The sequence below is a fragment of the Epargyreus clarus genome, unplaced genomic scaffold, assembly GCF_041222505.1.
Source record: "Epargyreus clarus isolate Ecla_fem2 unplaced genomic scaffold, WU_Ecla_fem_2.2 ptg000021l, whole genome shotgun sequence".
Lineage (NCBI taxonomy): Eukaryota > Metazoa > Arthropoda > Insecta > Lepidoptera > Hesperiidae > Epargyreus > Epargyreus clarus.
In genome coordinates, this window is record NW_027332228.1 from 9,241,138 (window position 1) to 9,254,892 (window position 13,755).

The 13,755-nt window shown below is 35.6% G+C and overlaps 1 protein-coding gene across 5 annotated transcripts; it reads right to left on the reverse strand.

The window, feature by feature from the left end:
* Window positions 1-377: 377 nt before the first annotated feature.
* On the reverse strand, window positions 378-12,953 carry Srrm1 (Serine-arginine repetitive matrix 1). Of its 5 annotated transcripts, XM_073084894.1 has the most exons (15): window positions 12,667-12,953; window positions 12,249-12,338; window positions 9,582-9,704; window positions 8,439-8,609; window positions 7,985-8,094; window positions 7,467-7,493; window positions 7,060-7,166; window positions 6,389-6,560; window positions 5,806-5,912; window positions 5,322-5,424; window positions 4,714-4,845; window positions 3,816-3,890; window positions 2,772-2,903; window positions 2,032-2,156; window positions 378-1,927 (listed from the first exon to the last, which is right to left on the reverse strand). In XM_073084894.1, exons 1-15 carry the CDS (start codon window positions 12,679-12,681, stop codon window positions 570-572), a joined length of 2,847 nt encoding a protein of 948 aa, XP_072940995.1. In that variant the 5' UTR covers window positions 12,682-12,953; the 3' UTR covers window positions 378-569. The 5 variants fall into 5 exon arrangements, with proteins under 5 accessions (XP_072940995.1, XP_072940994.1, XP_072940996.1 ...); XM_073084893.1 differs by lacking the exon at window positions 7,467-7,493 and having other exon boundaries at window positions 7,958-8,094; XM_073084895.1 differs by lacking the exon at window positions 7,467-7,493 and having other exon boundaries at window positions 5,818-5,912; window positions 7,958-8,094; window positions 12,667-12,952.
* Window positions 12,954-13,755: the final 802 nt, after the last annotated feature.

Consider the following 13,755-nt stretch of genomic DNA (forward strand, 5'->3'; position numbering starts at 1 on the left):
ACGGAAAATGTCTTACTTAACCTGACTTCAGCATTGTAATAAGTTTTTAAACAGGATAGGAGATTTCAAGTTATCCTTTTATGTGCTTTGATAGCGAATATTACGAAATAATAAAAAAAAAATTGTATACTTCGAAGAAGCGTAAACACCAGCGAATCCTAGTGATCTTAATCATCTTTAAAATATTAATCTGCGATGTATCATTATTGTAATCATTAATTTTCAGATTATTTGCAGTTGATAGTGTGTAAGTAAAAGCGATTTGGTATTCTCAATTACAGACACAAAACTGTATAAATTTATTGTTTCTAAATAATATTACTTATATTATTATTATTATGTTCTGGGTGATAAAAATATAATAAATAAAAAAAGGATTCATACTTTGCAAACTTTATTCACTAACAAAGACATGACATTGAAATCTTAAAATAATATTATCTTTTTAAAATTATTATAGTTACACAGTGTATTCCTACAATATTAATCAATAGCAATAATAAAAGTCAGTGTTACGATGCTACAGAATTACACGATACCTGAAAAAGTTCAGAAATATGCACTAACAACTAGTCAGAACCAGAGACACTTGTTTGTTTTTTCATGGATTTCAATGCTCTTTCGCGAAGTTTCTTCTCCAAGTCCTCAGTGTTGACCTTACCTTCTTCCTCATCTTCCTCGGCTTCCTCACTATCAGAAGAATCGTCCTTCTTCTTCGACGCCTTCTTATGTTTTTTGTGTTTCTTATGTTTCTTTGAGTGTTTCTTATGCTTTTTGGCTTTCTTTGACTTCTTCGGTTCATCGCTGTCGGAATCCGATTCGGACTCGGAAACCTTCTTTCGTGCCTTCTTCTTCGACACTTGATCACTATCAGAAGAAGATTCCTCTTTTTCACGTTTCCGACCCTTCTTATCTCCGTCATCTCGAGACTTTGATTTGGATTCATCCACATGCTTACTCTTTGACACTTTTTCTTCTTTCCTCACTTTAGTCGCTTCAGGCGACACAATCTTTTCTTTCAATGCCTCTATCTTCTTACGTCTGGCTTCCTTTTCAGATGATGAATCGTGTTTAGTCTTCTTCTTAGTAGACTTCTCGTCGCTATCTGAGCTATCGTCGTTAGAATCCTCAGAATTCTCAGGCTTTTTAGACTTAACCTGCTTGCTTTCCCCTTTTTCCGACCTTGTGCGTTCCATGCTCACATCTTTATTACGCTTTTTGGACTTCTTGTCCGTATCGGATTCTTCCGGAATGTTCTTTTGTTTTGACTTAGAACTCTTACGTTTGACTTCTTCCTCCGAACTAGAATCGGAACTCGACGAACGAGCTCTCTTCTTTCTAGACTTTTTCACTGGTTTCTTTTTAGAAGCTTTCTTGCTTTTCTTTTTCCTGTCCTCTTCAGAATCACTAGAAGAAGAATCATCAGATTCGCTATCACTAGACGAACTTTCTTTTTTGGGTTTCTTAGTCCTCTTAGAAGTAACTTTCTCTTTACGCTTAAGTTTAGCCTTGCTCTTAGACTTGGATACTTCTTCGCTGCTTTCACTTTCTGATTCAGATTGCCGTCCTTTGCGCTTGGTTTTCTTTACGGTGGTTTGTACCTTGGTTTCTTCTTCATTTTGTTCCTTGCCTGAAGCTTCATCGCCTGACCTGTCAGACTTCTTGTTATGTTCTATTTCATGCTTTCTGAGGAAAGGCGAAGGGGTACGAGATAAACTCTTGGAGTAATCACGCAAGGTAGGAATAGGAATGATGTCCTCTCTATCTTCGTCGTCAGATGATTGAACCTCCTTCACCGCACTCTCATTCTGTGGGGGCACTTCCATAGCAACAGATGATTCCCTGCTAGAACTAGATCTCTGTTTAGATCGTTCCCGCACGAGAGAGACGCGTTCAGATGACTTTTTGGTGAGTTTATCCAAGTTTTCTGAAATGAAAAAAAATACGTCGTATGAACGAAAAAAAAATTAAATTTATTTACATAAATTGAAGTTTCAACTAACTGAGATATAAAAATCTATTATAATTTACCTTTGCGAGGAATAGAGACAGACTTCTCCAATCGCTCCTTAATAATGTCGCTGGACCTCCTATCCCTCGATTTTCTATCGCGGGACCTCCTATCCTTCAGAATACGATCTCTTGATTTCTTATCCCTGAAACATAGTATAATAACTTACAATTTTGTTCAAGAAAATTCGAATAGGGATTTTTCTATTTCAATAACAATGATTATTGTAGTCAGTGATAGCCTAGTGGTTAAGAAACTCGGCCTCTCGATCGAGGGGTCCGAGGTTCAAATCCCAGCCACACCTCTGATTTTTCAAAAATTATGTGCGTATTATAAATTATCACTTGCTTAAACGGTGAAGAAAAACATCATGAGGAAACCTGCATACCTGAGAGATTTAAAAAAACAAAAATAATCTACAAGGTATGTGAAGTCAACCAATACGCACTTGGCCAGCGCGGTAGACTATGGCCTGGGTTGATGATGATGATGATGATGATTATAGTAAATCCATAATGTATTTTACTTAGTTCACATTCAAATCCTTGAGACTACATCTTCCAAATCATAATGTTTTTTTTACAACCAGACAGAACTCTTTTTATAAACTTATGATACCCCATTTTTTTATAATATACGAGAATATTTATTCCTTAGTGATGACGAGCAATCAATCCTTTAGGAGTCTGCCTCACCTGGTAAAAATACTTACACCTTCGTGATAACGAGTGATCGATCTACTAGAGGTTTGTTTGCTCACCTGGACCTTTCGCGAGAGCGGCGGTCCCTCGAGCGGTGTTCCCGCGAGCGGCGGTCGCGCGACGAGCGGCGGTCCGAGCGGCGCCGCGACCGCGAGCGCCTGCGCGATCGCGAGCGTCGGCGATCACGGGACCTGGGGACATCTTATACTTAGATATCTACTAGCTGACCCGGCAAACGTTGTGTTGTCATATAAATTTAAAATGTTAACGATGAACACCCTTACTGGTCACTTTTATCACTTACGGGTATGAAAAATAGATAGCCGATTCTCAGACCTACTGAAGATGCATATAAAATAAGGTGATATATAAATATCTATATACGACTTATCATGTCAACATCAATGTGAGGGGCCATCCATAATTGACGTCACGAGTTATGTAGTCAACGAATTAGGACGTTCGACAACAAGGTATGACAGGAGTCATAAGGTTTGTAAGAAGTTGTAAGTTGTAAGCGTTTTGTCCCTTGTTAAAACCTCAAGTATTGAAACGCGAAATTTTAACGACAAACAAATAACTTAGAATCTCGTATGGATGGAGGAAAGGTTAAAAAAAAATGTATAAGTGTGACGAAATTTATGGATTTATGGATGGTCTCTATTATATGAAAATTTAAACTATTATATGAAAAACCTTCCGACTTATTAGAGGAGTTGATATATTTTAAACAGCTGAACAGGTTTTCTTTAATCACAGCTAGGAACACCATCAATTGATCAGATCAATCAATCGGTTCAATCAATCGGTTGATCTGATTATGAACTATGATGCCACTGACAAATATATTAAATTTATAACACCCCTTTTTATGTGGGGAGTTAACAAAAATAGTAAACGCTATGTCAGGCATGAACACTGCATGCAAAATAATGAATTAATGTACAACATAATATAAGCTGATACATACCTAACAAATATAACCTAACATAAATAACATTGAAGGGATAATACAAATCAATATTAGTATCGTCCTAACACATCAATCTCGGGTTTAGGTTGAAGCCAGTGCAATTTGAACGCAAACAAAGCAAAGTGTTAACCTGTCTCTTGTACGTCGTCGAGAACGTGACCTCGATCTTCTACGCCTTTCCAGCGACCGGCGACGTTCTCGCGACCTGTCATTATTATAAGCAAATAGAATAAAATACTGCCATATGTGTGTCTTTTACATAAAAAGCAAACATTTATATAGATACATAATATATTATATACCTATTTATATAGTTAAAATATACCTTTCTTTAGGGAAATTATGTTTGCAATTCATTGAACAGAACCTAGTTAACTGATCTTCTGATATGATAACAACATTTCATCCGAACTTTTTAATTAATATAATATAAATATTAATTAATTAGTATAATATAAATATATAAATAAAAAAAATCATTTGCAGGAAGAAATAAGAATTAACGCGAAAATATGAGCAGTATTGATCTAATTTTCTATCAAAAGAACTCGAATCTACTACTATAGACTATTTGTTTAAATATGGCATATCCGTAACTGTGTACTACGATCAACTTTTAACTTATTCTTGTAGAGTGCATGCTCTAAAGAATGTTGTACGCTTTGTATTAACTGTTGTTTTGAAGCTGGTAGGTGGTAGGTTTTGAAGGAAACCCTTTGTGGTTCGACTCCGGCGGCACCACCGCCACACCTATTTCTGCCTAATAACAGCAGTGTTAGGCGATGCTGTGTTCCGGTTTGAAGGGTGTGGGAAGGAAGACATACTTTTCCGAGGTGTTCCAGCTTAGTCCTCAGGGTTAGCGGCGCATCTGTGGCCAACCACAGGTAGGAATATCTAATCCTATCTGTGGTTGATTACAGATGTCCATGAGCGGCAGTAACCACTTACCATCAGGTGGACTGCATGCTCGTCTGCTACTCCTATAGTATGAAAAAAAAAACGTGCAAGATTTAATGAATAGTGTGTACCTCTCCCGCCGCTCCCTCTCGCGGCGTCGCCTCTCCCGCTCGCGCTCGCGCTCCCGCTCTCGCTCCCGCTCCCGCTCGCGCTCGCGGCGGTCCAGTGAGCGGCGGCGGCTGCTGCGACGACGGGACTTGCTCCTGTTTTAATACAAAACGCTTATATGTAGTCTATGTACATTTTACCTTAATAATTAATCAATTAATTGAAAGTCCAAGTTGTTAAAAATATATTGTATATGTATTTAAAAATACATAATTATATGCTTTGTTCTATGTTGTCTAAAGATACATTACTATGTCAAATTGGCTAATTTAATAATTTAAAGGTGGAATGGCGACTTTTGTACATGGATTCAAATTTGATTACATTGTAGTACCAGTTTTTCAGTTTATTCTTATGTAGCATCAATATGGCGCTGCTATATTCTAGTTTGAAGGTTGAAATATATTTCATACATCAAGACGTACCAACAGAATATTCAAGAGCAACACGGAAAATTAAACCTAGTTAAGGAACGTCTTTAAAATGGAGAACAGTTGTTCTTGAACAGTAAATAAATACTATGTCTTTTACATAAAAATATATATAACGTTAATAAAAAAAGCAAAATTACCTCTCTCTGCGAGAACTGCGGCGGGGGCTTACGCTAGTCGACGAATCTCTGTTGGAGCGATACTGGCGTTTCTTGTGGGACGCACGTTTCTTTGTGCTCTCACCTATAAAAAATGACTTTTTTATTTGTTGGACTAATATTTACTTATACAAACGTTTAAATTATGTGTTTACAAATATTTTTTATGCTTGTATCTAAATATATATAACTCAAAGGTGACTGACATAGTGATCTATCAACACACAGCCCAAACCACAGGACGGATCGGGATTCTACCCAAGGGGATAAAATAGGGGATGAAAATATTACTTTGTAACGCGAGCGAAGCCGCGGACAAAAGCTCTTTCATATACATACATAATTTACAATTACTATTTTTAGACTCTTATTTATAGGTTCATTATAATTTTGTTAGTATCGTTTTTAAGTTACATGTTATTAACAAAAGACTTAAAATATAGGGTTAGTTACAAAATGTATATACATAGGGTCTTACGAGACGAAGCTGACGAGGATCTTCTATCACTAGACGTGTGACGGGGTTTATCGGTGGGTTTATTCTCCGCATTCGCTTCCTTTTCGCCGGTTGACCTTAAACAATTAATAGATTAGTATAAATATAACAATTATAAGCTTCAAATGTGATGGCTTCTTATTTACATTTTGAATGAACGTAAGTTTAATAAAAACTATTGGTTAGGACTTAGGAGTCATTCAAGTAATACGTAAGCACGAATTTAGTAACTTTTAACCCCTCCCTAGTCAGGAAAAGGAAACAAACCTCTTTCATTTTCCCCTGTGCTCACGTAAAAAATGAAATAAAAATTTAGAATTCACAAAATTTTGCTAAGAAATCTGACATATCAAATAAATATTGGTGTTTAATCACCATACAGACCTCATGTTATCAAAAATGCACAAATCAACCAAAGGGTTGGGGCACTTTAATTCTTATGTAATACTTGAATGAGCCCTTACTCGAAAATACAAAACTTCTAGCTTCATTCAATATAACAGAATAAAATAACCCTGAAGGTCCTTAACATTAAGTAAATTGGTTATCATACTTAGCGGGTGATACAGATCTAGATTTTCGATCTTCCCCCTCAATCTTGTCATCTTTTTCCGCAGTAGTGTCTTCCTGCTGTTGTTCTTCATTCACAGTTTCCGCGGTGGAATTATGGTTCACTTCTTCCTGAGATTCCGGTTCTTCTTTCTTCTCTGGAGACTTTCCATTCTCTGTTTCGAATAAAAAGACATGATATCAATTAATAAGATTTCAAAGATATCACTAGTTATAAAAGTTCCCTAATAATATTTTATTTATATTATGCATTCTTTCATTTATGTATTTCTATTTTATAACAGTTGGTGTTAATAACAGCCCAAATTTTTTAAGGGTGTGGAATGGAAAGACACTTAAATGGATTATTCCAACTTAGTTCTCACGGGTAGCTACCCGCTTCGTAAAGCATCTCTGGGCAACTTCAGGCAGAATTCCTACATTATGCGAAATTGATTACAGATATCTAAAGCTGACGCAGTGATCACTTACCGTAATTTGTACTCCATGCTTGTCCGCTATGTCTATTTGAAAAAAGACGATACCATGGATATGGAAAAACATGTACAAATATAAGTACACAAAACTCCGAAAACTACATCTGTAGCAAGGTCCTTTTATACATGCTGAACTTCATGCATGATCTCCTAACCAAAATATCATACAAAATCCGACCTTTAGGTTCGGGCAGTTTAATTTCATCCACATGAGTGGTTTTGGACGGGCTGCTCCTGTCGCGGCTGCGTCGCCGCGAACGTCGAGGGCTGCCTCCGTTGCGGTGTCTGTAATAACGTAATATTTTGTACTCACACAATATAAAAATAACAAGGAATAATAATTACTAATAAAATCTTCAGTTTACTTCTAAGTATCGTGATGTCAACTTTTGTTAAAGTCGCACACATCACGTACGTAGGTTTCTTCACGGTATGTAATTTCACGGATTAAGCATATGATTATTAATTTCTTAATGCACACATAACTTCGAAGTCAGAATGCATACTCAAGATTTCCACCCTAAACCTCCAACGTGAGATGTTAAAATCAACTAAGCCATCAGAAAGAAAAGAAATATAACAAACTTCCTATCCGAGGAGTGGTCGCGCGACCTGCTCCGCGATCGCCGGCGGTCCCGCAAGCGTCGCCTTAAGCGTGACCGCGATCTTGAATGGTTTCTCGTTTTCATAGCGCGTTTGTTAAATTGTGTATAGTTGTTAAAGTTCTATTTTCTTATCCATTTACTAAGGTTTACAATATCTGTAATCGTATTTTGACAATGACATTTCTTTGTTTTCATTTTGGACACCTAATTATGAATCAGACTACAGGTTTCTTCACGGTATATAATTTCACGCCTCAAGCATATAATTTTACTATTAAATTATGAATGATAAACACACGTAACTTTGAAGTCAGAAATGTATACTCAGGATTTCAACCCTGCAACTCCAATGTAAGATATTAAAAATAACTAAGCCATCACTGCCTAAAACTCTCAATATAAAAAAAATACGGTCGAATTCAGAAACCTCCTCGTTTTTTGAAGTCAGTTAATAAAAGAAATATAACATACTTCCTGTCCGAGGAGCGGTCGCGCGACCTGCTCCGCGATCGCCGGCGGTCCCGCGAGCGGCGCCGCGAGCGTGACCGCGACCGCGATCGCCGACGCTCCTTCTCCTTGTCCTTATCCTTGTCTTTCAGTTGCTCCTCCTGTTAATGAATGAATGAATGAATGGATGGAAAGGGATTATAAGTTACGACTTAAGCTTCTAAGCTATTAAAATATATAATACAGCATGTATGCGAAAAATAATCAGCAGATAAGTAAAAAAATAAGTCTATCATTACATCAGTTAAGTAACCATTATAGGTGACCCTAATAACTACTATAGCTGACTGACGCCTGTTCTCGAATCCAAATGACCAACTTAAAACATTCATTCAATTGGCTGGACAGTAATGCAAATCCCTAAGACATGACCAGTATTTGGAGAGCTTTTTCAACAAAAAATAACAGCGAGCGCTTTATAAGAATATATTTTTATTTCACGTACCATTCTTTTTTTGATTTCTTCCTTTTTTTGCTGAGTGAAGGACTCCGGTATTCCATTTTCGCTCGCTTGCGCACTCAGCAACAGCTCCCACAGCTCGCCCATGAAGAGACGCGCGTTCTTCCCGTTGAGAAATCCAGTCAAGTTGATCTGCATTTTCTTAGGACAGGGGAACTAGGAGCCGAGGATACGGGGCGGGAAAGAAAATATATACCAATTATTATTGAGAAATTGCACTAAAGCACATACCCTAACACTTTATATATATTTTGCTCGATAACTTGTTCTCAATATTCTCAATATTTGTTATATTTCCAAAGAATCAGTACAAATTCGTCCTTCCAAGTCGTCTCGATTTGAAGCTTTTATTCGGGAAATCATTTATGAAGACGTTAAGAGCGCCTCGAGAACGGATGATAATTAAGAACACGTAGCCCAGAAATGACTCGGGTAGGGAAGCGAAGCTTAACTAGGTACATCGAAAGGTTATAATCTGGAGTTGATGATGCGACGGGCGTTACAGCGACACAGCGCTGGCTGCGGGCCGCCGCCGCCGCCGCGCCACGCCACCGCCCGGCTCCACTGCGGCGCGCCGTATACGGGAACTATCTCCGACTTCTCTCTTCTATATCTTGCATCTGTAAGGGTTTTGCGAACACAACCACATTATGCTGAACACAATGCCTATGGAACGAAACTTCCGTACCGCGAGTCAAGTCCGTCTCTTATCGTCTTCGTGTTGTTTCGTTTACTCGTGACTTGCTTGCTTCATAATTTTGGGGCTTGGACAGCCTTAACGCACTTTGCATAATGAGTTAACATTAAGTACTAAATTTCCCCGTAAATACCGATTGCGAACGCTAAGGGCCTCCGTAAGAGTAGAGCCGGGGAGCAGCAGCTGGCGGCGGCGGCAGGCGGCGGAGCTGCGGCGGTGCTCTAGCCGGTGAGGACCATAAAAATAGCCATACGCAATCAATATACATTTCAAAAAATTCTTCAATTGCAGTTTCCTTACTTCAAGTAATTTGATACTTTTAGTGAAGAAAATGTTTTTTTTTTATAACTTACTGATACCATAAAGAAACTGCAATGATTACATCTGTTCAGTGATATTTAAAAAATATAAATAATTAAAATAGTAGTCACCTTTTCCTCTAATTGGTTGTTGACATAATCGATGACGACATCGTCTTCCATCTTGAGGATCTCGGTGATCTTCTGGGTGATCCAAGGCTTCAGAACATCCAGCTTCACCTTCGACATGTCCACCTAAATAAAATAGAAAGAAACATTTGATACTGCACACCTAATAAAACACCTCATCCTCATTTTTTTTTGGTCTTTGCACTTACAATGCAATAAAATTTATTAATCTTAAGTTACAATTCATTTGCTATGGTTTTTACTTCTGTGTATATCAGATAACAATCCCATCCTATCAAAAACATAAATATGAGAAAGGCGTCTTTCTTTTTAATTTTTCTGACATTATTCTTCATAATTATTCATTATTATTCATAATTAATAAAATATTTAAATAAATTAAACTACAAATTATGAAAAAAAGCATATTCTCTTTATTTCTTAGCATATTCTCAGAAACTATTCTTACTTCTTGTATGTTTCTTTCTTCTTTTATCTTAAAATAACAATCTTAAGCCCCATACATAAGTATTCACAGATGAAAATGTTAAATAATCTTTTTCTGATGGGATCTTTCATGATTCTGAGTACTGCTATGAGCTGAGCTGATTTTATTATTGTCGCTGGCTAACAGCACTATAAAATGAATTTTAGAAAATAAGTCTTATTGTGTTGTCAACATATTTATGTTCAGTATATTATATTGATATATTATATTATATTGAACGTAAATATATTTAAAATATATGGTAATATATTTATACCCTACATAATCATTTATAAATATCAAAATTTAATGTTTACTATGCCAATAATTACACCCAAAAATCATACAAAGCTCATCGAGTTCAATACTAAAATGGTTTCAGGATGCTGATGGGACTACCAAGGTACTGTAGTGCATCAGGGATGTTTGCAGAAGCTCATATAAACTGTTTTTATACGATAACGCGAAAAAGATGCAACTCCCTGATGTACCATGTCCAAGATAACTCCAACAGCATCCTGAAGATGATAAGCAATAGAGTAGGCTGTATGTATATTACTCATTGCAGCTCAGCATTTAAAAATTTTAAGTATCAAAAATGTAAATGAGTCTTATAAATAAATAATTAAAATATTATTTTCCTTCTTGTGTTAAGTTGGTATTATACATACGGAATATTGACATTCACGACTCTAAGCCACTCACTTGAGTGCCATTTCATTATTATTAATAATGTGTTATATTAGCCAACATAGACCATGGATTAAATTCAATTGAAGAATTGGTTAATTCAGATTCACTAAGTTTACCTTTGAAATGAAATATTGAGAAAAAGCCTAAACACCTGAGACTCTTTAAAAAACAGGCCCAAAGATGTATGTAGTTTAACAACCTCTATTTGAGCATCATGATTGAGTATGCCTCTTATACATAAAAGCATAGATATAGAATGTCAAAGATACACAATGTCAGTTTAAAAGCATTACCAAAATTGTTATGTGTGTGTGTGCATAATAGTCTTGTAACCTCCATACTTTTCATCAATTGACATCCAGTTTCTATTGGATGAGACTGGCGTGGCAACGTAGCTTTCGTATCCAAATTATTACACAAATTAATAAAATACCATATTTTTATAGATGATTATTTATATTTATTAATATTATGAAACAAGTATTATGAAATATAAATTAATATGATGACTTCTAGGTATAAATTACTTTTCCTCAAAATGTTTGTTACATATTACCAATGATTTAATAGGAGTCCATTCACATACCTCGCTTGATGACTTGAAACTATATATATATAGGTATACTTGAAAAGATATAGGTGATACAAATACCTCGTGTTTTAATAACATAAAAAATCAGAATATGTAAATTCCGTTACAATACGGCAACAAAGTTTACTTTTATACTATTTTTGTGATGCATGAAATGATCTTTATTATTATGTTATCAACACCTTAATGATATAATATGACGTCACCATTTTGTCAAGCCCTAGCGTAAATAAATAATTTAATTCTCATATATATTTTGGTATTTTTCCATCTACCTGTGAAAAATATGTATTTATAGCAAGATAAATGAATATAAAATTGTAACAACTATGTATGAAACCAATTAATATGAGATTTGACCAAATATTGCTTAAAACTCTCAGATAGAAAAATCGTATTTACCTGTGAAACATACACTTCCGTGGATTATTTTTCCTTGTAATGGTACACTTGACAATAGAGCAAGACACCATTGTAACAAAAAATCAGCTATACATGAATACTAGTATTAATTTTAGTAAAATGTTAAAACGCATCGAGGTCAGAGGAGCTTAAGGCCGCTTATTCGAAGAGAAATTGACACGCCACGACCTTGCGTGGCATCTCTTTCTCTCTAGTAAAATGTCTATATGACGTATGTTGACGTATGTCTTTCTCATGCTTTGTTGGTCTTTAGCGTAGCGAAACTAAGTCTATGCATAAAAGAGATCCATGCTTACTGAAGAGGATTGATGACAATGGATTTTATGTATTTTCAAGTGGTCCTATTATTCCTGTTAATACACAATTTGTGTAGCAGTGACACCTCGCAAATCCCAAACCTTACAGATATTACTAAGTAGTATCACTTATAACTTATGCATAAGATACTGAGCCCCACTTCAGATTAGAAACATACCTGTTGAGTTAAGCAGTCCCCAAACTTCATTTGTTTCATTAGCTTCTTCTCCTTATCACTGAAGCGGGTGTCCTGCTCCGTACTGGTTCCCTGTATTCAATAACGTATTTTAAAAGTATTCTTCTTGTAAAACAACTTACATTGAAGTTACCGTTCTGTTATCTACTCTAACCTAAACTCAATTTCTCAAATGTATAATTATATTACTACACAAGGTATTGTACATGTTTGAATTTTACACTAACGTTTAAAACAATCTTTCACCATGTAACCATTATTCAGAAACTTATCATTAATCTAAAAACGTAACCATTATCAAATTTCAATACATTTGAACCGCGCACACTTATAGAATCTGCCAGAGTCAAAAGTTTGCAAATTAAACGCATCTGAATAACAATTTATTAAATTTTCTTACCGTGTACATCATCATGTTGGATTATTACGAAAAATCAATACTTGAGAAGAGGCTTGGGTTTATACCCCACACTCGCGCGTGAAGACGCCAGTCACAAAGACCGCGTTTAAAGTAAATAACAAGTAGGCTAGAATTATTCAAATTTATATTCAAGAACGTATATTGACTCAAAAGCCACTATATAATGCATCTTCAAGCTAGCATTTCACATTTATTACGTTCACAAAAATTGCGAATCAATGTGATTAGCCGCCATTTTAGAAAACAAAATGGATTCCATTATGCCACTGCCATAAACAATAATGCCATAGAGTGTAGAATAACGCTAAGCCTAGATATAATCGTTGTCTATAAGGCTTACACATATTTACATATATTCGACGAATAATGGTGAATATGAACATACACAATATATTTAATATGCCTGAATTTGAGTAATGTTTTATCTTCATTGGTTATCCACCTTGATACCGATTTTGGAACGACAAGAGGCATAATAAAACAAAAAATACCGTTATGGATATTTATAAAGTCTATTATATAGCATACACAAACTTGCCATAAAGACTGTAATGATATATATATCGGAACGTAATATTCAACCTAAATATTTCGAATGAACAATCCAAAGAATGTAAAAACTGATCAATCGAATTGGATTGTTTTTATAATAATTTACACACACAGATATTTTGTACACTCTGCTTTTTATTTGTTCTATTATTGTATATTATATTAGTAAATGACCCTAGTAACAAATTCGCATTATTCACAAATTAGGTCAGTCATTATAATGTGAACAGCAAGACCTGTCAGCCGACGAAAGGTAAAATGGGTACACCAAATATGTGGGCAAATAAGTTTATAAATACTACAATACCTATTCGCAACGCTATGTCTGGCTCCGCTGTAACTAACATAATCTGCGTCGCCATTCGTCGGGATTTATTATCTTCCATTCCTTAACTTTCCGGGCGGTAAATTGAAACTGCGAATATGAACTAGGAAGAAAAATTTTATAAATTATTTTAAGTAACTATCTTATACTTTCAAGATACAAAAGCAAAACTGCAAACACTGATTATTTTA

What these genes read in the sequence shown, in the direction of transcription:
- Srrm1 (XM_073084894.1), bottom strand. An exon ending in GGGACTGCTTAACTCAACAG is followed by an intron (nt 9,705 to 12,248) that starts GTATGTTTCTAA and finishes TATTTTATTTAG; the next exon opens with GTGGACATGTCGAAGGTGAA. An exon ending in CGCCGGCGATCGCGGAGCAG is followed by an intron (nt 7,494 to 7,984) that starts GTCGCGCGACCG and finishes ATCGCGGAGCAG; the next exon opens with GTCGCGCGACCACTCCTCGG.